The sequence below is a fragment of the Antennarius striatus genome, chromosome 11, assembly GCF_040054535.1.
Source record: "Antennarius striatus isolate MH-2024 chromosome 11, ASM4005453v1, whole genome shotgun sequence".
NCBI lineage: Eukaryota > Metazoa > Chordata > Actinopteri > Lophiiformes > Antennariidae > Antennarius > Antennarius striatus.
Window position 1 is genome coordinate 5366658 of NC_090786.1, and position 27454 is coordinate 5394111.

Below are 27454 nucleotides of genomic sequence, written 5' to 3' on the forward strand. Positions count from 1 at the left end.
TATAGTCTACACACTTCTTCTGTCAGTGCTGACAGATTAGACTGGTTATCCCATTAAAGTTGGTAAAATGCCATTCTTGTGTCTTTAAGCTCTCGTATAGGAGGTCAAGATGAGTCTGCCTGCGCTTACAAGGCGGCCACGGATGTAATCTGCCCAAAGTTACAATAATTAATGTTAAGCTTCTTCAGCAATACGTTTGTGAAAGAACCGGCCTTGATAATATACTTAAAGCCGCACATGCTGTTTGTGTTGCTGCAACAAGACAAGCGGGGCTCCGTGTGCATGTGTGGATGTGTATGAGGGAGTCTTTATGACGCTCACGTAGCACAACTTAACCCTTTAGTCTAACTATAAGCTGATGCCACAATAATGGATTAGCAAAACAGACACGGGGGGGAAAAAAAAGAGTTAGCGTCATTTGATGCTTAGGATATAAAACACAACACACACACTCTGGCAATGACGTCTGCATTCCATCACCAATAGCAAAAGGATGCCTGGGATGCAGCTTTAAGAAGAAAAATACATTCAAGATTTCACACCTGGTAATGACAAATGAATAAAAAAACAATGCAGTTAGATGAATAAAAATGTGCCAACGGGTCTCAGCTCTGGGGTGACGGCGATTTCGAGCCACAGGTTGACATTTAAGCCATTCACATTCTGCAATCCTCCACACAATCGCACACCGAGTGGAGGCCGGCAGCGCCGTCAGAGATGAAGGCATTGACAGTCCGCTCTGTCCCTTTGTCAGATATTGAGGGGGGGGATAGGCTGCATGTGTAAAGTACATTAAGCTCTTGCTGGATTCCTCCTTGTGCCATTCTCCTCTCGTTGACTCCCAGACACAAAGGCAGATTAAAAGAGCGCGCGCCATAAAAACCTCGTGTCAATCTTATCGGCTTTGAGTGCAATTTTTAAACATATGTTAATCTGGGAGAGCTAAAACTCGGTCTCTCCTCTCTCTGCTTGTTTATCTCTTATCAAATGCGCAGTAGGTGAGAAGCAGCTTTGCGGTGCGGCTAAGTGCCATTATTTGGATAATTGCGTCCATTGTTGCAGGTTATACAGCGATTTGAAATGGGAGGTGTGTGTAAATAGGTCCAGGGGCCAGGTAGGGGGTGATTGAGACGGGGCTGGGGGATTTTCGGCGAAGGCTGCACAACGCATTTGAATGCTTTTTTCATACCGCAAGCCGAATTTTCAATAAGGAGTGTCTGATATATCTTCCTGCGCAACAATGCCTTTAGAAGACTAACAAAACGAAGGTCAGAAGCGTTACATAAAGAGACAAACACAATGATGAAAATTAGCATGGTAATACGACACGTGCTAAAGCATCAAAAGTTGAAGCTTTTCAATCCGTTTCTTTCTCTCCCTGGTTGGATGATACCTTAACAAGTGTTTTATTGCATCGCTTTAAGACAGTCGTGTAGAATCAATGAATTCACAGTTAAAGGAACGCACTAAAATTTCTTTCTTATAAATCAATGAAGTCCTTTAAACATCGCGAGTCTTGCAGGAGGTGAATGTTCTCCTAATGTTGCATGTATGAAGGACGGAGCTCCCAGCGGTGCAAGAATAACAAGTTCATTAGTCGAGGGGGGGTGCCACAGGAATTCAAATTCCCCCCCGGCCTGGAGCCTGGACTCTTATTGGCTGTCTCTGTCGGCATGGCGAGACTCATTAGAGCCCAGCAGTAATTAAGAGTTGTTAGAAAGTGAATTCTCCAACCGCAGATTAGAAAATTAAACTATTTACTGATTACATATTAATAGAAGACAACAATGGCGCTTGCCATAAGCTTGGAAGGCAACCAAGGAATAAATCTGTGTACTTAATTACCATAAACAATGGAGGCATAGAAATGGAGTTTTATGCACACTCCCTCCTGTAATGTGTCTGATATCAGAAGACACTTGACAATTCTTGTTCAATTATCTCTATTATTTAATGTGCTGTGAACTGCCTCTGAGTAAATAAATTAACCACCCCAATTACTTGGGATTCATCTGGGGAGGGCTGCGGCGTAATAGAAAATGCCGCAGAAAGATGCATTGTGCCCAAACTTGAATTGGGGTGGGGGTATGGAGGGTACTATCAGCGGGGGTGAGAGAAAGCAGAGAGAGAAATATAGATTCACAAGGATAAAAAAAAGAACAGAGCAAATATAAAATGAAAGAGCAAGACAAAGAGAGATAAAAAGAAAAAAAAAGAATATGATTATGAAAAAGCACAACGATAATTTAAAACAGGGAAAATGTAATAACTGAGATCATTAAAGACTTAATTACTTGTGGTGAATATTATATATGTATATATGTATAAACAGAATAATAAACTCTACAGATAAGAGGGGGGAAGGAGGACGAGGGAATTACAAAGCATGTGATATCACAGAGGCGTTATACTCCAGAACCAGAGGAGCGCTGGATCTTCCCAGGCACTCCGCTGCTGGAGCGGAGCGATGACCAATTAGTCACGGGTCAATCGTTCTGTCTGTTCGAATCTGTCCATCAGTCCGCAGCGACACGGCACACCGAGCTGCCATAAACTCACCTCAAGAGGTTTGAATCATCTCGCATGAGGTCCGTGTGTATGAATAGGCCTTTTCTGAGAAGCCCGTGCATTTGTAGAGGTTGGTGCTTCATCAACACACACTTTAACGTTTGATCAGAGGAACTAAAACTAACACTGACAACAGATGGTACAGAAAAGCAGGAGAGGAAATGAGTTTCTACTCTTAATAATTAAAGACTAGAAGAATAACAAGAGTCCAGTTGAACTTCAAGGCAGAGACTCAAGACAAGAGAAGGTAACGATATAACCAGCGGTCAGATCACAAAGGTTAAAAACTGAAGGAGTGTTAGCTAGTTTGGTGATGGCAGTAAATGAAATGAATTAACTGAACAGTCTCACAGCTTCTACTGACAAAGATCAAAAAGTATTTTGCTGGGGGTAATTTTCTGACTTTGTCCCCTTGTTGCGTTCAGGCACCAGTCAGATGTGATGGATCAATACTGGATGTTTGCTTTTACAGCCAATCAGCCGCAACTTCAGACATTCTGAGTGCAGGGGGAAAAAATATCTATCATCTATGACAGCGTATAGAAAGGTGACCTCGGTTGCTGAGGTGATAAAGGTTACTTTAGTTACCACCTGTCACTGGCGCATCTCGCTCTGATGCCTCCAGACCTTGGCCTAAAGGCACAATCCATAACCTATTGGATGAGTCTCTGGGATAAGTGCTGCAAAATGAGATATGGGAACAGAAATACACTCTCAGGTAGTAAGAAAGGTGCTCCACATCATTGCCAAGCTTAGGAAGCATATTATTAATCTGTCTCACAGGTAGTTAGCGTGATTGTTGATGAGACGTATGAGATCTTCCTAGACGTTGCACTTGAGAGAAAGCTTTGTGATATATGACAGATATCATGTCATCAAGTTAATATTAACTCACTGCTACATAAGGAAAAATATTTGTACATAAATGGGTTTGAGAGTAAATAAGGTGGAGTTTTGCAGGGTAGCAGTTGCTTTATCGGTGAGAGGGGGAAAGAAGGAAAAACAGCCCTTCAGATTGACACAATGGCACGCGCCCCGACAGGGAGGAGGGCACGGAGGCATAGAGGCAAATAGAAAAAATAAAAAAAAATAAAGAAGAAGCAGGATAGCAAATATAACAAACGGAGAAGAGATGGTTTCGATATCAGGACCCAAATGGGATGGGGACAGCGAGAGCAAATCCCACCGCCACAGTCTCCTTTTTATAAAACCCCTCCTTTTTTATCCTCCCTGTGTCGCTTTTTTTGGGATTTAGGGGATAAATCCTCCAAGGTGGGTACAGATACATCAGAAAAAAGGCATGAGAGCCGAGACGAAATTACTACAGCAAATACTGTAACCACACATTCAGGACATTTGCAAACAAATATTTTACACTTCCTGGAACTGTACCGTTTTGTTTTTTTCTTTTTCCTGTCAGCGTCATTCTTGGGTAAGGAATGTATTGATTTGGGATCACAAATAGGATGCTATCCTCCAATTTCATTTGTGCTCCTCTTTTGGCTCAGCACACTGTCTCATGTCTTAACAAGACTTTACCCCTGGCCAAAAAAAAAAAAAAAAAAACTTCCCAAATTCTCAAACTGGCTGCAAACACCAAACCAGATTGCACTTTGTATGCACGGGTTTGTAAGTATGTGTGTGTGTGTGTGTGTGTGTGTGTGTGTGTGTGTGTGTGTGAGTGTGTCTGTTGCAGATTTGTGAACTGTGTCAGAGCTCCTGTTGTGTTGGTCATGTTTTTTCTTGGGGTTTTTTTTTTTTGAGCATTTCTTCTTCCCCTCTCCTCCCTTTAACTCACCCTGTATTTCCTTATACAGCATATCAATGAAGGCCAGATATGTACTAGGGGAAGGAGGGTGTGTGTGTGTGTGTGTGTGTGTGTGTCGCCGTGCATGGCTGAGTGCACTGTTCAATAGTGTGGAGGTTGGCTGGCTATGGCCGTGGCTGGCAAACGGCTGCAGCGGAGACTTCGGCTGGGGCTCCGCTATCGCACCCAGTTATCATTTCCCCCATGAAGGGCTCCCTTATCACCCCAGCCCAGAGAGGTCTCCCTTCTTCTCCCATCCCCGAGACACACACTCCCCGTCTCCCTCCCCTCCCCACCCCACCCACCATTTCCCTCCCTTCTCCACCTCCTTGCTCACCCACCCTCCATCCCCTTCTTTCATATCCACCCAGCGCTCCGTCGTGCAACATTCAACCAAAAGGAGAGAGGGGGGGGGTTCAAAGATTCTCTCTCACACATAAACGCCCACATAAATACGCACACACACAATCTCCTTGAGTGTGTGTGTGTGTGTGTGTGTGTGTGTGTGTGTGTGTGTGTGTGTGTGTGTGTGTGTGTGTGTGCGTGCGTGCGTGCGTATGCTCAATTTGCCAAAACAGTTTTTCCAGTGTAATTGGGCTTGGGGTACCTGTGTCCATGAGATAGCGCAGCCTCTTCTCCACGCGAGCTGCTCGGGCGTCTATGTGCCTCTGCTCGCTCTCCAGCGCGGACAGCTCCCCAACCACATACTGACTTGTGTCTTTGAACGCCTTCTGTCAACCACAGGGAGATGGGGAGAGAGAGGGAGTGAGAGAGAGTGAGAGGGAGAGAGCGAGGGAGGTTATGAGAGAAAAAGACGAGTAGGTTGATACGGCATGAAACAGACAGAGAGAGGAAAATAAGATAGAGGGATGAGACAGAATGAGGGAGGAACACAGGAATCGAACAGGAGAGAGACAAAGTGTGGAATAAGAAAAGGCCAGAGTGAAAATGCACAAAAATAACTTTTACACATAAAACAAAAGGAGAATTTCAAAAGAAAATATTTTTTCTTTGACAAAAGTGATAACAGGAGTAGCTGATGACTAACTGTTGCTGTCTGCTGCTTGCTGAATGTTTCTGAGTCTTTCTCTCACAGGTTCCGATGGGCCCAAAAGCGCAATGAGCTGCACGGCTTTAAACACCTAATCAATGTTTTAAATGTAGAGATACTGAAGAAAAATTAAACTCAAATCAAACTCACATATTTCAAAGAATCATCTTAATTATTTTGACAAGTAACTGATCATTATATCAATTACTGAGTAAATTAGAGAATAGGCTGTAGTGGAGCCCTCTAATGTCTGAATAAAAGACGGAGATAAAATGCGGCACACAAGGGGATGGTAATCAAAGATAAGATCAGGAAATGAGCAAAAATGTGGTTTCTTTTACCGGTTCTGTGTTTAGATGAGAAACTGCAATCAAAACGTAAGTTTCAATGTACGCTCACTCTTTAAAACGTATTCTAACAGCACAGGCTCAAATAACCGGCAGGTTAAAATGTCTTCATAGCATCCTAACCATTCACACACTCCACTCTGACCCATCTTCACCCCGGGCCTCCTGGCTGCTTGCTATTCTCCAGGGGAAACTCTTCTGAGTGAGGAGAAATGTTTATTCAAATTCACCACTGAGGATGAATCCGAAAAAATATCTCAATTTTATTGCTGACGCTTCGTTTTTCTTAATGGAAAGGAGAACTAGTGAGCAGGAGAGAGAAAGTTTTTTTTTCTTCCCCCCATTTCACCCAGGCCAGCACTTTCTCCCCCCCCCCTGTACTGTTTCCAGCGTTGGGAGTGTGTGTGCGCCTCTATGCACATGTGATTTGTGCAAATATGTGCGTGTTGATTTCCCAGCAGCCTCTCTTCCTCCCCCTCCCTCTTGCGCGCTCTCGCTCTATCACCATATTTTTCCTTGGCAAATCAATTTTACACATGATCAGCCCACTCCCCTTGCCGCGCTCGGCCCAGCCGTAATTAAGAGGAGGGAAATTACCATATATATTATATTAATGCAAACATCATTCAGCAGGTAATTCTTGGCTGATCGGGATAATGGAAAGGTTGAACACCCATTAACCCTGGGGCCCGGGAACTGGGAGGAGGAGTGTGTGTGTGTGTGTGTGTGTGTGTGTGTGTGTGTGTGTGTGTGTGTGTGTGTGTGTATGTGTGTGTGTGTGTGTGTGTGTGTGTGTGTGTGTGTGTATGTGTGTGTGTGTCTGATCAGGGGTGTGGGGTTGAGGGTAGGGGAAGGCTGCTTGGGAAGACAGATTCACTCACTGGTCTCCAGTGGAACACACACACTTGCATAAACACTAACTGAAATAATAGCAGACTTATAGACACACTCGTTGTACGCACAAGTTCAAACACAGGCTGAGAAGTGTCGTGTGTGTGCCTGAGTGTGTGTGTGTGTGTGCACTTGAAGGGCACGTGGGCACACACAGGCACACCTCTAAATGGCAGAACAGTTGATATCTACCATTGTTATAATTAGAGTGGCAGTCTGCAAGATCAATACATCTCTGTGGAGAAGAGGGGACAACAGAAAGAGGTAGAGAGAGTGAGAGGAGGAGTGATAGCGATGGATTCATCTTTTACTAGACAGAAAGCCAACACACAGGAAGTATAAAAAGTAAGAGTTTGGTTACCTCAAACCAAAACTTGATGATCACGGTTGACCAACGTTACCAAGGCTTATCACGGTACAGACGCTCCTCAACTTCCGTTTTAGTTAAGTTCCAAACGGCCGAACGTAATGTGAAAATGAATGTAAGTTGTTACTGTACATTCCAGTAATGTGTGACCGTTCATACTGTATGTACATCCATAAATTCTATTACCGTATCTTATATAACACCGCTTCTTTTGACTACCACTATCACTTGTAGACTTTTTCGAATTTTTTGACCAACCATATTTGCTTAGGGTTACAAATATGCAAAACAATGCATACGTAAACAGAGATCACAGATACGACTTCTTAACACAATGGTAACACGCAATGAACTGGGAAGAGGCAAGGCAATGAACAGTCTGTCGTTTGCGCCATGTAAACAATGGACTACAGTGTCAAACATTAGATCATTTGATCGTTTTGATCGTTTTTTTTCCACAAAATTATTTTACAGTCAGTTCAAACGTAAAATTGAAAAAACGTAAAATGAATGAACGCAAGTAGATGAGTGTCTGTACAACCTAATGTTCTCGTTTCCCCGCACCCTCTACAAAATAATTTCATATAAAAGAAAAAGACAGACCTCTTCTTCGAATGGCCGGCGCATATCGAACTCCGTCGGCGAACCGCCATCTTCTTCAGGCTTCTTCTGATCCTCAGAAACAGATTTCTGCCGCTTCACCTCTGGTGAACGAAACGACAGGAAGGAGTAAGGAACGTGGTTGTGTATTTGATCCACCTGGATGGTGAATTCTGCAAGACTTTTAAAACCCAACTGTATTCCAAGATGGACCTCAGATCTAGCTGTTTTGTTATTGAGAAAGCTTTTGTCTAAGAAGTGATGAAGCTGTTGAGAGTCGACGTTCAGACTGAGGTGAGACTGCATTTTTTTTTTTGGTCATAATTTTTTCCCCACATTCTATATAAATGTAAAGCATCTTTTATTCATCAGTGATTCCTGCTGCTGTTTTTGATGGCTTGCATGTTTGGGATGAAACCTTGAAATGGCTTGAGGATACTTTTATTTTCTTAAATGCACACCGGGAGCTTCTCTGGTGGTTTCAAACAACACAAACAGGAGGTGAATCCTTATGGTCATATGCTTATTTCGGAAAATTTCTGGAAATATTCTGTAACCCCTCTACGGTGTGAACTCCTCTTAGGTGTGTGCTGTTTTGTCTCCCACCTGGTCTGGTCTCCACATACTGGCTGAAAGACTTGAGTTGTGTTTTCCGGACTGCAGAATCCTTGTTGAAGACTACCGGGCTCCGCAACCTCTCCGTCGCTCTGCGAAGCCGCTCTGCTCGCAACTCCTCAGCGTTATTCTGTTCAAAGCATAAAAAAATGTGCATTCAGACTGAACCATCTCAACCACCAATCGGTAGCAATTCCAAGGTTGCTTGGAATCTGCTTTCAGGTGTTTATTGAGCAGCAGTTTAAACATTTAATAGATACTCTGTGATTAATGAATTAAAACACACACACACAGGCCATAAGATACATCTGGTAGAAGTTGATACGACAGCTATAATGTGGTACGCTTGATCACTCACACACGCACACACACACACACACACACACACACACACACACACACACACACACACACACACACACACACACACACACACACACACACACACACACACACACACACACACACACACACACACACACACACACACAAGCACACATTCTTTTTCTCACTCATGAGAGAGACAAAAAAAAAAAGAAAGCAATTAATTTGACTTTCAACAAAACCCCCAGCCAGAAAATATATTCAAATTATGCAAAATGCAAACAGAAAAAAAAAACAGCTATTGTTTTCAAAGCGAACATGTGTTAAAAAGCTACACGCTCGCTTCTCCCACTGTCAAAAACGGCGAGCTGAAATGCTTTATTACCGGGCCCCCCAAATATGCCAAGCCGAGTGGAAAAGAAACCGACTCGAGCTGTAAGACTGACGCCACGGCGACGTTAATAAGACGGCGAAACGTGTAATAAAGTCGACAATTAGGGCAAACATGTTCCACCGCTTGAGACAAGACGTAGATAGTCAGGCAGGGCGTGTGGAGCGAGAAGAGCTAATAGAGACGGTGTCGGTGGAGGACGAGCTGTAGATGGGGATTGTTAGTTTAGCTGCAGATTATTGACTCTGAAAAACAATGTCAGCAATTAGTTCCTTCTAACACGGCTCTGTCAATTAGTCTGCCAGCGTCTCCTGGCGTCTGCAGCCTCGTGTCAAGTCAAACACAGCATTTATTTATCAAGTATTAAATACAAAACTGCCTATTAAACTTTTAAAATTGTGAGGTCAGTGTGTGTGTGTGTGTGTGTGTGTAAACTTTAAGGCCAGCAGAAAGGCAATTTGGAAAAGGAGAGAGTAAATTTAAATGACTGATTTCAGGGAAAAATAAAGGCCTTATCTCTACTGTTAGTTAGCATCTGACGGTTTTCCACCTACTTCCTCAGTGAAATGAGAGAATCTCCACACCGTCCAAATAAAACCTTCACAAAATATGTTGGGCTTACATTAAAAGGAATAATTAATAGGTTTATTTTCACCTTAATGTGTTTTGAAAAGAAGTCTTCTGTATTCCAACTTAAGCAGAATTTTTTTCACATAATGATTCAAAGAGCTCTTTTAATGTCACTTTATTGACATGAGATTAGCATTTTATTTACCTGCCCTTGTGTTTAAGGATAAAACCATTCTCCTTTTCTTGGGGTTAGTTCTGGTACTATTTTAGCAACTCACTCCAAGTTTTCACTGCACCATACAAAAAGTTGATAGAGTCAATCGTGACTTTCATGCAGGACAAATTATGGATAACTAAACTTTCATGTCATGTGTCTTTAATAGTGTTTTGTATCAGAAGAATCAACCCCCCAGGGAGAATCATTAGAAGACTAAGGAGACCCTATTGTGACTTTGTGTTTAACTGTAGTGAATCAGACTCGATTACAAAGTGCCGACACATTACAACTTGTCCTGAATGAACACACCAATAGAATGAAGGAGTCAACATGTTCTGTAAAAACCAAGTGTACACACCTGCCACTCGGCTGCCTCTTTGTCACCGGTTACACCGGTGAATATCCAGGGTACGGACATCGAGGTGGTGTCCTCGTACAAGTACCTGGGTGTTCACCTCAACAATAAACTGGACTGGAGTACCAACACTCACTCTCAGTATAAAAAGGGTCAGAGCAGACTCTATCTGCTCCGGAGGCTGAGGTCTTTTGGAGTGCGGGGGTCGCTCCTAAAGACCTTTTATGACACAGTTGTAGCCTCAGCTATTTTTCATGGGGTGGTCTGCTGGGGCAGCAGCATCACTGCAGCTGACAGGAAGAGACTGGACAGGCTGATTAGGAGGGCAGGTTCTGTCCTAGGATGCTCCCTGGACTCAGGGGGGGTGGTGGTGGAGAGGAGGATGACAAACAAGCTGTCATCGATGATGAGGAACCACTCCCACCCTCTGCAGGGCACACTAAGATTACTGGAGAGCTCCTTCAGCGATAGGTTGCTTCACCCGAGATGCGTGAGGGAACGCTATCGCAGGTCCTTCCTGCCCACGGCCGTCAGACTGTACAACCAGCAGTCCTCCCAGCGGACCACTCAAAGAACTCAAAAAACTCAGGGAACTCTTAAGAACTCACCAAACTCAAAGAGCAAAACATTCTAATTCTGGATGAACAATGTAAACATCAGCCTGTAGTGTATATTCTTTTTTGGTGTGTGAATATAATGTACATTCAGATAATATGATATATGTTAATATGTTTCCAATATGTGAATATGTAAATTTCACATGTTGCAGATGTTAATATGTATGTATATTATTTAACTATTTATGTTTGACAGCCCCCCCCCCTGCTGCCACGATCGCACAAATTTCCCCACTGTGGGACAATAAAGGTTTATTATTATTATTATTATTATTATTATTATTATTATTATTATTATTCCTTTAACACTCTTGGGCACACAGATTTTAGGGTGCCCCTGCCCCCCTCCCCTCCCTCTTTATCTCGTATCTCTGCTATCATCATTGTGGTGTTGGTGAGTCAGGGTAGGGGGTGCTGTGACTAACGCTGCAGTATGCCGAGCGTCACATGCCCTTATCATGCGCTCCCAAGGCTGCGCATATACACAATCACTAATGAGGGAGTGTGTGTGTGTGTGTGTGTCTGTGTGTATGTGTGTGAGCGTGAGTACGAATGTGTGCGCGTATGTGTGTCTGTGAGATGTTCCTGCAGGTCGTTCCACCCGCCTCAAGGACTTTTTTGAGATTCCCAATCCTCTTGGGACAAACAAGCCTTTGTAAACTGAACACACAACTAACTACACAACATGTAAATACACACACACATTATTACATTAAATATTTGGTGATGCGTTTGCTCATTTTGAGGGCAGAGCTTATTAATACTGACATAACACCTGGTCAGGTGACCGACTCTAAACATCCTGTTTAGCATTGACGTTCATATTCAGTCATATTCCTCTTTGGGATCGGGTGGGTGACAGGGATTGGTCCTATGAGGGTCAAGTGGACGGACGGACACACACACACACACACACACACACACACACACACACTGGCCATAAAGGACTAAGCCTTTTAAGCTTTGAACACGAGAGGGTGCTTATGTGAATCGATGATCAAAGACACACCGTGCTGCAATAAGCACAGAGGGTTTCACCGCTCCTCAGATACACACACCTGCACACACAGTTTACTCCACCTGACATTCAAAATCAATTAAACATATAAGACTGCCTGACTACTTGTTGACTCAATATTCACATCAGAAGATGCTGCACCTACAAACCCTTTTCTACACGCAGCAGCCGTCTGGAAAGGTCACGTTGGGGATCGGAGGGGTTATGCGTTGCATTACGATGCCACTGTGCTTCTCCTGGCTTTAGACGGGATCATATGAACACGGGAATGATAAACTACGGTCCTGCATGAAGTGGTCCGACTGGCTCATGTGTGCACAGGGTCAAAAGACTGACAAACGGGGTCAATCGGACCTGATTGATTGGATGACCCTTTGATGGTGGTAGTAGGGGGGCATAAGAAGGGAGGTAGAGATAAAAGGAAAGAGGTGGCGTAAAAAAAAGTAAGTAAACAGAAAGCCAGTGGATGTTTGGAGGTGTGCGTACCTCCAGTCCTTCTGCGGGACTGAGCGGTGACCCGGAGAAGGCAGTGGGCGAGGACGAGTTGGAAGATGGGGATGAAGGGGAGGTGACTCTTCTCGGACTGACCTCCACTAGCTTTTTCAACTTGAGGTCCACGTGCTTGCTGTTCGTGCCTGGAGGGAGGAAGAGCAGGATGAAGATGAGTACGAAACGGAGCACTGCTAAAGTACATCAAAACACAAGCACAACAATACAACAAACACAGATGAAAACTTCATTTACGTTCAGGACCACACGGGTAAAGTTATTGATAACATGTAATTGCTGATACAGGAGAACTTATAGACACACAGCGTACCGTGTGCCTACTGTATGTACTGTATGATGTGACAGAGATAAAGATCTGGACAGATTAGACAGCGTCAAGTCCTGTTTGAGCTGCTGCTGCTGATGTTGCTGCATAAAGAGAGTGGAAATCTCACTGTCCTTCTAAATGTCTTAACATAACATGTAGCCGATCTCCAAATATAAAAATCACAGCAACATCCATTTGATCAACAGTGCAATACAATTCAACAGTACCACAAACTACAGCCCCCATGTGATATATTTCACTACAACAGTCAAGTGTTTATACTCAATCAGTTCATCTTTTTTTTCTGTTACATCATGACAAAAATCTATTTTTCACTGAATTCCCCTCTCATATTGTTACTTTTTGTATTTATTATATCTTATAAAGTTCTAACAAATTCTCTATTTTGGACTGCTTCCTAACAACAATTTTAGAGGATCAAATATTTTTAAATTCATTCCTATCTATCTTATTTCTAGAACAATGCTCTATCTAGCACATTTTATAATTTACAGCTTTATGTTACAGGGACTGCTAACCACGGTTCCCCCCCGCCAGGACAGACCACTGCACTGAAGAAGATGAAAGAACAGAAGGGCAACCTTTTCATGTGTCACCTCCCCTTCACTCACACACACACACACACACGCACACGCACACGCGCATCTGACAGTGCATGCATCCGAAGAAACACAAAAACAGATTCGCATACAGAAAATGTGAAACACAATTGCACGACAAACAGTGAGGGTAAAAGACCCGCGCTGCAGCAAAGTGATGACAAAAGCGAACATTATTTAGAGACTGAAGCGATACGTCGGCGTAACAATCATCACAGTCCATTTCTGTCAGAAGAACACAGAAGTTACCGCCAACAAAGAACAAACAAGAGAAACAAGCAGAGATAGCGCACTTTAAAGCTTGGATGAACCATTCCTCTGTTTTCATGTTTGTTTGTTCTTCTACTCTCATCTATCTCACATCGGCAGGAAAAAAACTGAGGAAACGTTAAATAATTAAAATATACAACAAATTAATTAGTTTACTTCTGAAGATTTGAGCAAACACTCTCCTGAGGATATGAGTTTGTTTATGTCTGGGGAGCACTTTACTTTTTAGAGTTAATTAATTAATACTTAGAGGAGTTTCTGGTAAAACAAAGTGGGAAAAACACACCGACTTCCCAAAATTTGTACAGTAAGTTAGCTCCTTCTGTATGGAGCAGCGATGCCGGTGGAGGACGCAGGAGCCAGAGAACGTTAGGGTTAGGGTTAGGGGACATGAATACTTAGGTGCTGTATGGATGTAATATCAGAATCACAAATAGGTTGTGCATTCAGTGATTTAGAATAGAAAAAAAATAAAGAGTACAACAAAAAGAAAAACAACTACATATTGAACCAGATGTGAGAGCAGATAGATGATAGGTAGGTGATAGATAGATGCTTTATTTATTATGTAAAAGTAGCACCAATCAGCTATTTCAGTTAGAAAAAGACAAACAGACATGCAGCACTACAGCCACAGAGGCTTTACCCAGAAAGGTTAGTTCAGAGCCAGGGAAAGGCAGCTCCAGGGGCCCTGCGGTGCTGGAGGTGGCTTTAACAGGAGCCTCCTCTGGAAACGGGTTAGTAGGCAGTGAAGACGCAGCAGGGGCAAAGGCGTCCTCGACCCCACGAAAACGAGGTCGCTCCTCTTCACCCCGCCGCTCTTCCTTGTTGTCTTCCTCGTGATGACCCCTTGACGCATCCAAAACATCTGTGGATGTGGGGTGAGTGGACGGGGGGGGGAGGGTACAAGCAATGGAAATCCGAAACAGGGTGAGTCATAGAGACGAGGAAAGGAAGTAAGAAAAGAGAAAAGGAAAAGGAGCAGAGGGATGAAGTTAAAACCAGTGAAAGGTGTTGAAGGGATAAAATGATGACAGATGGAGTGCAAAAAAGAAAAATAGTGATTAGTTTGTGTTAACAGTAATAGTAGTAGTAATTAAGAGTAGTCTTGGGTTTTTTTTGATCCCGATAAAAGAAACAAACAACAATATAAAAATATGAAATCAAATATTCCATTTGGTCTCTGGAGGGGCTCAACGGAAACAACACTGACAGTATATTAGTAACAAAAGAAGAAATGAGCACCTGAACCGCGTCTGCGTTGTGGATTTAGACAAACAATCAGTAAACAGCGTGCGACATCGCAGGTTCCCTTCTATGCTATTTACTACTTGGTGGGTAGAGAGATTGAGAACAAAGAACGAAGGAGAGAGAATGAAAATAACAGCATTTCCTGGTTTTTCCTTCACTAATTTGCTATAGCTACGATGCGGAGCATGCTCGCATACGCCTATCCTTCGTGACTGTCTGGGGCCTAATTAACGAGAGGCCACGGTGATGGAGTTTGGAAAGTTTCTTTGCGGGCAGACACTTGGAGGGGGCAGCCCGCTGCATTAAAGGACAGAACAGTGTGGAGGGGAGAGAGTAAGGAAGACAAAGAGAGAGCGAAAGAGTGTGGGGGCTAGGATTAGCCGTTCTGCTCGGCAGGCCTTGTGTATCACAGCCAACAGCATTTCTCTCTTTTTCTCACCTCCTCCTTCTCTTACTCCGTTCTTTCCTTCAACTTCACTTTTAATGAGATCAACAATTAGTCCGATTCAGAAATGCTGAAAGAACAAATAAAATCAAGGGCTACCGTCCCTCTGTGTCATCATCGTTTTTTACCTGACAAGTCCAATCTGTTTTATTAGTTTTTGATTTGTTTCCCTCTTCACCCGCGGTGAATCTGAGACCTCCCTGCTCATCCTTATTCCTGTCATTTTAAGTGATTCTAAATTAATCGATTGACTCAGTCGTCGATGGAAATGCCAGTTATTGGCAACTACTTTGATAATCGATTGATCGGGAGGATTTTTTTTGCAGAAAAATGGCCATATTGTGAATGTTTATGAAAGTTGTAACAAAACCTGTACCCTTGATATCAGAACGAGTCCTATCCTCTCTATCTCTTTTCTCAACTCCTGTGAGACTTGTCCTTTGCTCACGCCCTTCACTTGCATTCAGTGCATCTGATCTACCGAAGCAGTATAAAAAAGAAGGATGCAATGTGGATGAAACTGAAACAAATGACTAAAGACATCTAATAATGGTCATTATCGCAATAACACCAATTTTAAGGAAATGGAAAGCAGTGGGAATGTAAATATTTGCTAGCCCTGGTAATTGGGCCACACAATGTGTTATGTTGATTAACAATTACTGGGTGAAAGAGACGGCGGAGTCACGGGGTGAATTGCTGTTCTAAATATGAGGGTGGTGCATTTTAGACCAGCGGATGTTGTCAAATGGTGTTTTGTTTTTCTCTGAGGATTAGACAGAACCCCTTTAGAGAGCATAATGGAAATGTGTCAGTCAGGGCTTTGGCGGATGAAGACGCCAAAATTTGCAATTATTTTTCATTATAGTTTTAGTATAGAGTATAGTATGTTCCATAACACACTGTGTCCATACGGTGTGTGTGTGTGTGTGTGTGTGTGTGTGTGTGTGTGTGTGTGTGTGTGTGTGTGTGTGTGTGTGTGTGTGTGTATGTTTAAATGTGGACTGACCTCCAGCAGGGCCGGCTTTGCCGCCCTTAGTGGCGGACGCGTCCAGCAGGCTCATGTCGGACATCCTGACCCCAGACCGGGCTTCCGCTATCAGCTGCCTGGCTCGCTCTCTCAGCTGTCTCCGCCGCTCCGCATCTCGCTCCTGCAACACAAAACACACCAACAAAACCATCTCAGCCAATCTGGTGCGTGTAAATACTGCAATCACGAGAGCTAAAAACAATCTGAAGAATTAAATCCAGAGTTCTCACACTTTCTTTAACATTTTAAGGATTTCCCAAGGACTTTCCAGGCCCAAGTCCGATAAATTCAAGGGGAAAACAGGGCATAATGTGAGCTAAGGATGATGGAAAAATCACTTAATTAATAAGAACTAGCTTTACAGACGCGAGAGGCAGGAATGTGAAGAGTCTTGGGGGACTTTTCCTCGCTCACTATAACACGTATCATCAGACTCTAATCAATTGTGAACAAATGGACACAGACAGTCTATCCTTCCAAATCATGTTTCTCATTGCACGAATTTTCATTTATGAGTGAAAAGCCTGAAGTGTATTGTGGTTGTTTCCAGTCCAATAAAATACTCCCTGATTCCTGATTACATGTTAGAAGTGGGTCATAGAAGTTATTATTATATTTTAAAGTAGTACATTAAGACTTCTTAAAGAACATAATACAAACATTCATAGACTCAACAACTACTACAAAACAAATATAAGATTTGTTATCAAGAAGGATGGACACACACACACACACACACACACACACACACACACACACACACACACACACCATCGTTACACTAGACATCTAGACATACAATATTGAGCCATCACCATCAGAGTAATGGCAGAAATGCCATTTTCAGGCTGATCCAATCTGATCCAGCCGATAGCAGAGGCCACACCACACACCCACACACACACTTTCACACACATCGACACACACACGCACGCATGCACACACACACAGACATTCACAGGAAATCATCAAGACGTCAAATAAACACTTAACCGATGATGACCCAAACAGCTGCACACAGACTGCGAGTATGGAGGGAAAAACAAAAAGATGGAAAAACATGGTTAAAGTGTGTGAAAGATAGATCAACTAAAATAAACGCACAACAACAAATAAAAGAAGTGCATGAGAGACCCTGCTGTTTGAAATCATACTTGGGTTCTAAGATTCAAATTGAGGAAGCTGAAGTGAAATTCAATTCTTCACAAGTCTACAGTTAAAAGAAAACCAACAAACAAAACTGTCTGGATGATTAATGACAACGGTTGACAGTAGCAGCGGAGAGGTGTGACAACACAAACAGACCACCAAACACATCTTAGAGGGATGAAAAGAAGCGAACAACCACATATTGTACAATTTGTCCTCTCCGAACGTACAAATACAGTAACCACATATGACCCAAGGGTAAAATGAAGCTGCCTCTTCTCCGTCACTACTCTCCCTCCCTGTGGTTTCCTGTTAATCGGTCTACTCCATATTGAGGCAAGGATTTTAGGGCTGGCCTATTGAAGCCGCCCATTTATCCATTAACAAAACAAGCAGCGCCCGCTAATGAGCTACATCTCCCCATTTCCATGTCAATTGTTTGTCTGTAGCTTTTGTTAAGTTGGGACAATGGCACTGTATTGTAAATGACAGCAACCCTAATGCACTCTGTGTGTGTGTTTGTGTGTGTGTGTGTGTGTGTGTGTGTGTGTGTGTGTGTGTGTGTGTGTGTGTGTGTGTGTGTGTGTGTGTGTGTGTGTGTGTGAGAGAGAGAGAGAAAGAGAGAGAGAGAAAGAGAGAGAGAGCCCTAAGGGATGACCACAGGGAGAAGGGAACGCACCTAAGAGACTCAGAGAGAGAGAGAAAGAGGGAGGAAAGAGAGACTGAGTGAGCGAGAGAAGAAGTGGGTGATGATAACTTGTCTTCTTCTACTTCTACTTGTCTAACTTGCCTTCCACTTCCTAAACCTCAGATCAGCTTTAATGGAACACCACAAAGCAGACTCAATTTGCTCCGTTGTTATTAATTTCATAATGCATGTATGGAATCAAACCAGCCTTCTCTAATAATAGACGTCATGTAGTTATAATTATGGGCGAAGGCCAAAACAAGCATTTTGAAGTGAATATTTGTCTTCTATGACACTAATAAGATGATGGCAGTTGTTCTATATGCTCCATTCTAAAGTATCGCTTGCATTGTGACGACAAAGATGAATGCATTCGGCCTTATCTTGATGATACTCACTTTGGGGTTTTCTTCAAAATGTTATTATATGCAGGGACCTCCTGTAATATGATAACTAGTAAAGCTACAGATAGCCTTGCAGCTACAGACTGGTTTGGGATAGACAATCTGGTTTTTACAGATATGAATACAATTACCACTTTAAGTGGCAGTGAGTTGTGTGTACATACATTTAAATAAATAAAAATAATAATAATGAAGAGACAGAAAGAGAAATAAGTAAATGTAAACAATGAAATAAATACATGAAGTCCCGTATTTTTTCTTAAGTCAGCCTGGATCAAATTTAACTCCTTAAGACTCTAAACAGGGCAAGCGGTTAAAGAAAATGAATGAATGTATGTGTGTGTGTATGTGTGTGTGCGTGTGTACATGTGGGCCCCGACAGACTCCCAAAACATCCCACTGTATTATTATTGTTGGCCGTTTTGGGGACATGGAATGGGAAATTGCCTTTACCTATCCAGGGGCAAGGATTAATGCTACAGAAAATGCATCTGAGTCGTGCCTCACCCGGTCAGCTACAGAGCCACTGATTATAAAACATGAGTGTTTGTTCAGAAGGCGAGCAGAAGAAAGGAGAGGCTTTCTGAAGAAAGAAGGACAACGTGCGACGTGATCGATAATCATGTCTGTATGTACTACTATGCAGGAGGAGTTATAAAAGTGGATTAAAGTCTTTCCTGTATCTTTTATGTATCATAGACTCAGCTACAGTAATTGAAAGACCAATGGAGACAATAAAAAATGACATGCGTTTTGCTTGGCAACACATGTGGGAGATGAAAAAGTCATGGGAATGCAGCTTTGTTAAAACCTACAATCCCCAAACAGCCATCATCACATGATCAAAGCCAAGAGGAGGGGGAGCATGTCGACCGGTAGTCAGTCAGTAGTCGAACTTCCAAGAATGGAGACCCAGGAAGAGAAGAGACTTCATATAAATAGCAACAGCATGAACAATCAGGTGCTGTGTCTCTCATTGATTGCTGGGAACCTCCTGGAGAACAGAGGCTGAACGCTTGAGTGCAGAGTCCAGACAGACGGCTCCTCTGTGGGCTCGGCGTCAGGGCGAAGACCCCGTCTCGCCTCTGGAAGCTCTTGTCAAGCAGGGGGTGCAGGTTGTCGCTTTGGTTGCTCTTTTCTGGCCAAGGAGAAAGCGAGAGGAGGACACGCACTGCTGGTCATGTACAGAGACCTGGCGTGGGCATAGTGTGATGCCACACACACACAAACACTATCTGAAAGGGTTTGCCAAACTCCCAGATAGCCAGCCAGTCTGGCAGCCATTCATGCAGGTCCAGACATTTGTCATGATGGTCTAATTCAGTCAAGAGGTGCTTTAGGTCTCTATCTTGTCCAGACACACACATATCCTGAAGAGTTACAGACAGGACCAATTGTGTAGGTGTGAAATCGCATTTTAAAAGTTCATCAAAACGATGATTCAGACATATTTAATAATTTAGTAAAAAAGTCATCATGTGTACTTTCTGAAAATCTACGCTAGTTATAAACATGCTGTCACATAAAAGAGATGCTTGAAATTAAGTTAAACATCTCAAATGAGCTTTATAGTTAAAATAACAGTACAGAGGATAGAAGCTAATTGGAAGCTAATGCAAAGGAATCAGCTGATCAGGTTAGGAGGAGATGACCAAACTAATTCTGCAGGATGCCAAGGGGGTTCATGGGAAATGTAGTTGTTAGTTTGAAAAAGGAAACAAAGGCTTTCAAGTTATTAGGTCTGCATGTCATGACAATGAAACAGCAACTGAATCATATGTTCAAACCACATTTTTTTATGCTGCCAAAACCCCTTTTTTCTCAAATTTTTGGTGAAGATAGAGCAAGAGCTAGGGAGAGAGAGGGGGGTGGGGGTGGGGGGGGCTTATCGGCTGGTTCCAGACAGAGTACGTGGATCAATGAGCATGCAAGGCCCATAGCGATCAATGCATTTGATAAAGAATTAAAGAAGAGCCACTGTACACAGCTATCAAAGAAGCAGGACACGGCCTAATTATGATTCGACGGGTGCGTGCCCATGATATGGGTCTCTGTGTGCGTGCGCGTGTGTGGTTTATATGTATATAAATATAAATCTGTGAGATGTCACCCAGAAAAGGTGTGGACATGTATTATACACTGAGAGTTGATGTGGTGGTGTGTCTCTCATGTGGTCGTATGAAAAAGCTGGGCAGGATGTCTGAATTTTCAGAAGTCTGAGAAGGAGTGTATCTGTATACATGTTTGGTGCGTGTGTGTATTAAAGACTGAACTATAAGAAATTTAGATGTAAACAGATTTTACAAAAGTGGGGCACTCACAAATTAATGTTTAAAATTTAAAATGAAAATTGAGCATCTTAAGGCAACCTGAGGAGAACATTATTGGTTCTTTATGTTCAACACTTTGATGGTTGAGATCTCTCCCCCTTAGCACCATCTTTATCAGCTTTGTGACAGCAGAAAAACATAGTTTTTGTGTGTCCCTCAAAGCATTTGGCATTGAGAAGAATGAGGAATCTTTTTGTAAGTTGAATCTTTTTGTAAGCCTTACGAAATATTGTGAGAACAAAAGCAGGTTGTGTACCATATTTAGTTTATGAGTCAATAGATGCGTGTATGTTTGACCTCTGAGGTTCTGTTTAAATGTGGTTTCACAATCAAACTAAGTGTTTGTGCTTCGCCCCGTGAGCGTCTGCTTCCATTTGAGGGCATTCGCACCGTAGGACAGGTAGAACAGGTAGAGTATGGAACACGAAGACGACAAAACATACAGATGTAAGAGGAGCCAGTTACTCTGACAGGCGAGTAAGATGGGAAGGCTTTGCCCTTTAAATAGACAGGATAATTACTGGTAAGAGAGAGAAAGACACAGCAAGACTGAGAGGGAGAGAAAACAGAGAGAGGCAGACAGATGAACATGAGCTGAACTTTGTAAAAGTGGGCAACAGAGAAACAAAAGTCAACTGTAACAGATCATTTACAAGCAGGAAAGGGGGGGGGGCATCAGGTTCAGATGAAAGCTCATGTCTGCATTGTTAACAGGTGGGACATTAAATTATGAAACAAACAAGATCTGTCTATGTTAAAGCAGTGGCTCAGAAAACCTGAAGCAACAAAATGTACAGTATATGTAAGATTTTTCAAACCTAAGGGCATTTATTTCTGTCTGGATTAGTCAGACAGTGTTTCAATGCAAAGAATTTTTTTGTTCTGGAGAGATCAGTGTCATGAAGTAGTTGCTCATGTTTAAAGCTTAATTCTGTCTAATGACGAACAACCAGCTTGGCAACAAGCTTGCTAACGGCAAAGCCACACCTTAACAATGTGAAATAACACGGCCATAAAAGATCAACTGACACAATCAAGGCTATTAAGTGTACTGTGTGTTCACACAAAGACATGCACTTCCTGTCAAATCAATGTTATGTCAAAGGCACAAACAAATATGTAACTGTGAACGAAAGAAAGAAAAGAAGACGACAGAAAGAATAAACGTGCTTTTAAAAAATCAAAAGCATGTTTATTCAAAAAAAACAAATGACAAAATAATTACACATACAAAATGCAGAAAGAAAGAAAGAAAGAAAGAAAGAAAGAAAGAAAGAAAGAAAGAAAGAAATAAGTGTGCCTTCTTCTCTTGATGGGTTGATTGGCTCTTGTGATGCAATTGAGAGAATTGAGAGCTGTCTTTCTCTGGCTCATTAACACACACACACACACACACACACACGCGCATGCACACACACACACACACACACACACACACACACACACACACACACACGCGCATGCACACACACACACACACACACACACGCACACACACGCACGCACAATTTAGAGACCGTGTTTGATCTCCAGTCCAGTCAATTTCGTCAGGCCACATACCTTCACACTCCAACCCGAACACACACACACACACACACACACACACACACACACACACACACACACACACACACACACACACACACACACACACACACACACACACACACACACACACACACACACACACACACACACTCAGTCATAAGAAAGTGCCCACCAAACTTCTTTGTTTCATTAGGAGCAGATTCTTCAAAAAGAAAAGGCAAAGTGGGCGAGGAGGGGAGGAAGATGGAGACCTGTGAGAAGAAAGGGACGGCAGCCACATTAAAATGAGACATGGAGAAAAACTATTAGCGCTGGAAGGCTACTGAAAAGGACAGGAGGGAGAAGAGGAGGAGGGGGAGGAAGAAGAGGACGAACTATGGACAAAAAAGGAGAGCAGAGTGCTCAAGGCAATATTTGCATTTTCACAAAGAGTCACTTTTTATACATTTGCTGGAAATACACTGGTCTCCTCTATATAAATATTCTGCAAACACAGGAATTGTTGTCTGGAGTTGAAAAAGTTCTGGGCAAAAATCACAAAGTTCACATCTCAACTTGTCTTGAGTTTGGCGTCAGAGCCGATAGAATTTATTTATTTTGTATTTACTCGGATACACTTTCAGAGCGCTAAGACCGAATCGGATGCACCGTGTTTTTCATTTTGCAGAACCTTTAGGAATGTCAAGGTTCAGCCAGAGGGCTTTGTTTTGGCCACCAGTGACAGAAGTGAAAGAGAAGGAAAAAAGAAGAAGGAGCACGGAGGAGAAAATGAGGACACCGACGCAGTCAAGTCAGGATCAGAGGGCAGACAGCAGATGGGATTAGATGACAACACCCACAGGTCACAACAGCAGAGACCCAGGAGTTCCCTCCACCCCCTGAGAGGAGGAGAGGGAGCAAAAGGAGGAGAAGGGGAGGAGGAGGAGGAGACGGTGGGGTGCTGGTCGGCAAAAATCAAACGGGACCCAATTAGAGGAATCACAACGAGTCACTGAGCAGGGAAACTCTCTTACCTGGAAAACACCAAGGCATGTGCGTGCGTGCCCGCTCACACATACAGAGACATACACACACACACACACACACACACTGCAGCAGGTGCTATACACTTCTACATATTTTTGCTTTAAACACACATGCAGGAGCATATGGCGGTACAACGGCATGCATACCAACAGACATACATACGCTCCTTCCAAACCCAGCGTGAATCCTGATAATTAGCCTGGCCAGGCCGGTGTGAAATTACTGTTCCCATCTGCTAATGGGTGAGGAGACCTGAAGCGAATAAACACACAAGCACACACAGACACACACAATCACACTGTCACTACACTTTAAACTCCCATGAAACAAGAGCGCTGGAAAAAGGCAAGAAGAGTAAAAGGACGACAAAAAAGAAACGGAATGTTGGCAGTAAGAAAGAAAAAGAGGAAAGAAAGTTTAGGAAAGTTTATTAATTAATTTGGCTACTGTGAGAGAAGGAGTTGGTGACATTACATTACGAGACATGTGCACTGAGACTACTGATAGGTTGTGAAGGCCACCTGTGAGGATGAGGAGGAGTAGGAGGAGGAGGAGGGCTCAAATCCATTAACAGTACTGCTTGTTTATCAAAGACTACAGAAGGACAAGACAAACTGGAGAGAACAGGAGGATGAGATGTAAATACAGGGGATGGGGAGGGGGGGGGTGATGGTGAGTGGAAAAGAAAAAAGAGATGAACACAAAAGGGGGACAGAGTGTGTGAGAGAAAGTGACTGAGGAGACGGGGAGGGAGAGAGAGAGCTGAACCTGTAACCTCAGATGAAAGAAGCAGTCACTGTGGGCTACAATTAGGAATGGCAGGAGGGAGAGCAGAGGTCAAGAGAACAGGGCTCCAGACACACACACGCACGCACGCACGCACGCACGCACGCACGCACGCACACACACACACAATCCAACATATTGTTCTACATGGACTTAGTTTTACATTGATGCTTCCGAAAGGAAAATAAAATTAATATATAATGCTAACACTTTTCGATACATCTGATACGACTTTATTTGACATTTGTTTTCTAAAAAGTTGCAAGCCAACTGCGACGAACGTTATTTCCTACGTAGGAAACAATGTACTGTGGATGAACGAATCTACGTTACAGGCATTAAGACGGCGTTATTGAGGAAGAAAAGCTCAGGTCTGCAGGATTAAGGCGAAATCTGTGATTATCGATTATCCTTTCAATATCTTTTTGAGTGATAGACTGAACCTTTCCGCACCAGAATATTTTACTACTGCTTAAATCAACACATTCTAAAAATTCAGAGAAAACACCATTTTCCTCCTGTAGCCTGGTGTCTGTGCTATGAAAGCTGCACCCTCAGCTAAGACGGCTAACATACCCCCCCCCTTCTAAATCATTCTGTTGCTCCGACAGAAGCCACTTCCGCGGAAGAACGCCGCCTGCTTTAATTGAATTAAATTATACCTTATGCATGCTAAACCACAAAGCACCTACTTAGATGGATGGAGAGTTAAATGAGAAAAGCTTTGGGGCCTCTCCAGCTGATAACGTGGACTCACACACACACGCACACACACACACACACACACACACACACACACACACACACACACACACACACACACACACACGCTAATCAAAACAAGACATCAAGTAATCTAATCACTAACAATTATCAGCACATTGGCCTCAAGGCCAGTCGTATTCCTTTGATCAATGTTTTCTATTAAAAAAAGTGTAAACAATTCAATATCTTCCTCCTGCCCCCCCCCCCCCGAAACCCACACTCCCTTCCTCTTATGCATGGGAGCGATGTGTGTGCTTGTGTGAATATGTGAGGGGTTATTAACCAATTGTCCTTGGAAATGAGTGAAGAAATCAGGAGGACAGGGAGGGTGGGTGGGGGGGTATGGCGACTTTAAGGAGCTAATCTAAGTGAAGTCAGCCATCTTGCTGCACAACAAGGGACGTCGTTGAGGAAATATATCAGCGCTGCAACAGCTTTGAAAAACTCTTTTAATTTCCCCCCCCCCAAAGACTTTCAACACCACCAGTCCTTGAAAGTTCCTCATTTATTTCCTCAGATTATGCTGAAATTGTTATTCCTGAAGCCTGCATGCAGACATTAACACACACATTTGCATGCCTTCACCTAGATAAACTCTGACAACACACTTATATACATGAGCGCTCTCTCACACACACACACACACACACACACATACACACACACACACACGCACGCACACACGCACACACACTAAAAACCATCTAATTCAAGGGCAAATATCTCTTTAAGGATTCAGGCAGCAAATTCAGGGGCATGCAGCTGCTGCCTTTTAGATATTTCATTACCAAAAGGTATTTATTTCATTTTACCCCAAAATCCGTTGTCGCCACAATTCTCACAAGACTATTTTTTTTTTCTTCTCACCACCCCGTTTTTCTTTCTCTGAAACATTACTGAGGATTTGACCACAGTGCTTTTCCAACGTAGCTCATGGTCTATCAGTGAGCCCACCCTCCCCTCCAAGTATATTATGCTCAGTGGAGCATGCTCAGTTCAGACCCGACAATTTTATTCATGTCTTCACTAGTCCAGTTTGTCTAAAAAAAAAAAAGAAGAAGCAGCGATCGCACCACAAATGCAATTTTGCTGACAGGCGTTAGTGTAGCCTACATCACTTTACCCGGTATTAGAGGGAAAATTGAGGCAGCAACACATTGGGATTGGAACTTCATAGAAATTGTCAAGATGGCTGTGGAAGGCTGCTGAGGAGAGGAAAGCAAATAGACAGGTAGGTTTTCCAACCTGAGTGTTCAAGTTTTGACATTTTGCACCCAATGAGAGTCTGAAGAGAAGTTAATAAGGAAATAACTTCACTCTCTTCAAAGCCTTTTTACATGGACGGCTCAATAAAATGGACCACCAGAGGATGAGACAGTTTGGACAGGCTTCTCCAGCTGGCTGCAGGTGTAGTGAACGTTGAACAGAACGTGGAAGTGACACAAAAGTTCATAAACGGCTGGAACTCCATAAGCTGTTTCAGCATAAAGATGCAGGGACACACATGGGCCTGCCTCTATATTCAGAAAACTGCACACACACAAACAAAAATGTACTTACATCGCAGACGCTTGTGGCTTTGTTTGTTCCGCTGACGGCCGAGTTGGGAACGTTCTTGTTGCCGGCCTTCATCGCTGCATCTCTGCGGGCCTGCTCCAAGAGGAGTCTGGCCCTCTCTTTCAGTTCTTCCTGACGAGACAACACCCTCTGTGTGCAAGGACACACAAAACGTGAGCTGCTATTTTAATAGAACTACCTCAGAAACATTAAGTGTTATTTTTCAGTAGCCGATAACCAATGCACACATTTTGGATATATGAAACTGAATGCTTGGAGCTTTACACAGCCTCATTTTTTACATGTCACGTGGGAACAAAAGCACAAATAGACAGAAAGAGACTCACCTTCTCAGCAGGAGGACTTGATAGAGGGGCAAGTGGCGATTCCTTTAAAAAGAAAATACATTAACAACAGCTAAAACGCCAAAGACAAGCAATCGCAAATGTTAACACAGGATATGCTTCCCATGATACACAGGGCCTGCATTTTTGTATTTATGGGGCCAGTCTAAATCTGAGCTCACGACCCTCTTTGGGTCCAGTGGTGAGGAGAGCATGACGGCTTTGACAAGAAAGCTAAACACACCTAGCTTAGAATTTTATCTGTGAGGTAATCCCGGCTGTATTATAAGGGTGTGAAAACAGAGCAAACAGAGCTTTTACCTTTGGCTTAGACAGATAGAGGCGCATTACAACCAAGGGGTTTATGGTGCTCAAACATATTTATCCTCCCACCAAGTGAAATCTGGCCGGGGTGCATGCTAGGATGCATACTGCTAACAACAGATCAAAATGGGGGCGTCATAGCTGTCATAACCCCCCTTGATGCAGCCCCACCTGCCCTGTGACCTTCTGACTTGTAAACAGGAAGCGGTAATCTCAGGTTAACCAATGCAGCGATATATTCAGTGTGTGTTTGTGTGTGTGTGTGCACGCTTATATAGGTGCGTGTGAGTGTGTGTGGGTGTGAGACGAGATGAGGTGTCCTCTGCGCAAAGCGTTGCCACGCCTGAGCAGTCACGGCGCCA

General features: G+C 43.1%; 1 protein-coding gene across 7 annotated transcripts in view; it reads right to left on the reverse strand.

Annotated features, from left to right (window-relative positions):
* ehbp1 (EH domain binding protein 1) overlaps nt 1-27454 on the reverse strand; it is a 103371-nt gene that overhangs the window by 23533 nt on the left and 52384 nt on the right. For 4 of the 7 annotated variants that reach the window (XM_068326704.1, XM_068326703.1, XM_068326702.1 and 1 more), the window contains 8 exons: nt 26772-26813; nt 26428-26574; nt 16151-16292; nt 14092-14313; nt 12225-12373; nt 8238-8376; nt 7635-7735; nt 4983-5106 (listed from right to left, as the gene is read on the reverse strand). In XM_068326704.1, coding sequence (XP_068182805.1) covers nt 4983-5106; nt 7635-7735; nt 8238-8376; nt 12225-12373; nt 14092-14313; nt 16151-16292; nt 26428-26574; nt 26772-26813 — 1066 coding nt within the window. The remainder of the gene's footprint in view (nt 1-4982; nt 5107-7634; nt 7736-8237; nt 8377-12224; nt 12374-14091; nt 14314-16150; nt 16293-26427; nt 26575-26771; nt 26814-27454) is intronic. The other 3 variants (XM_068326708.1, XM_068326709.1, XM_068326705.1) reach the window with 2 other exon arrangements.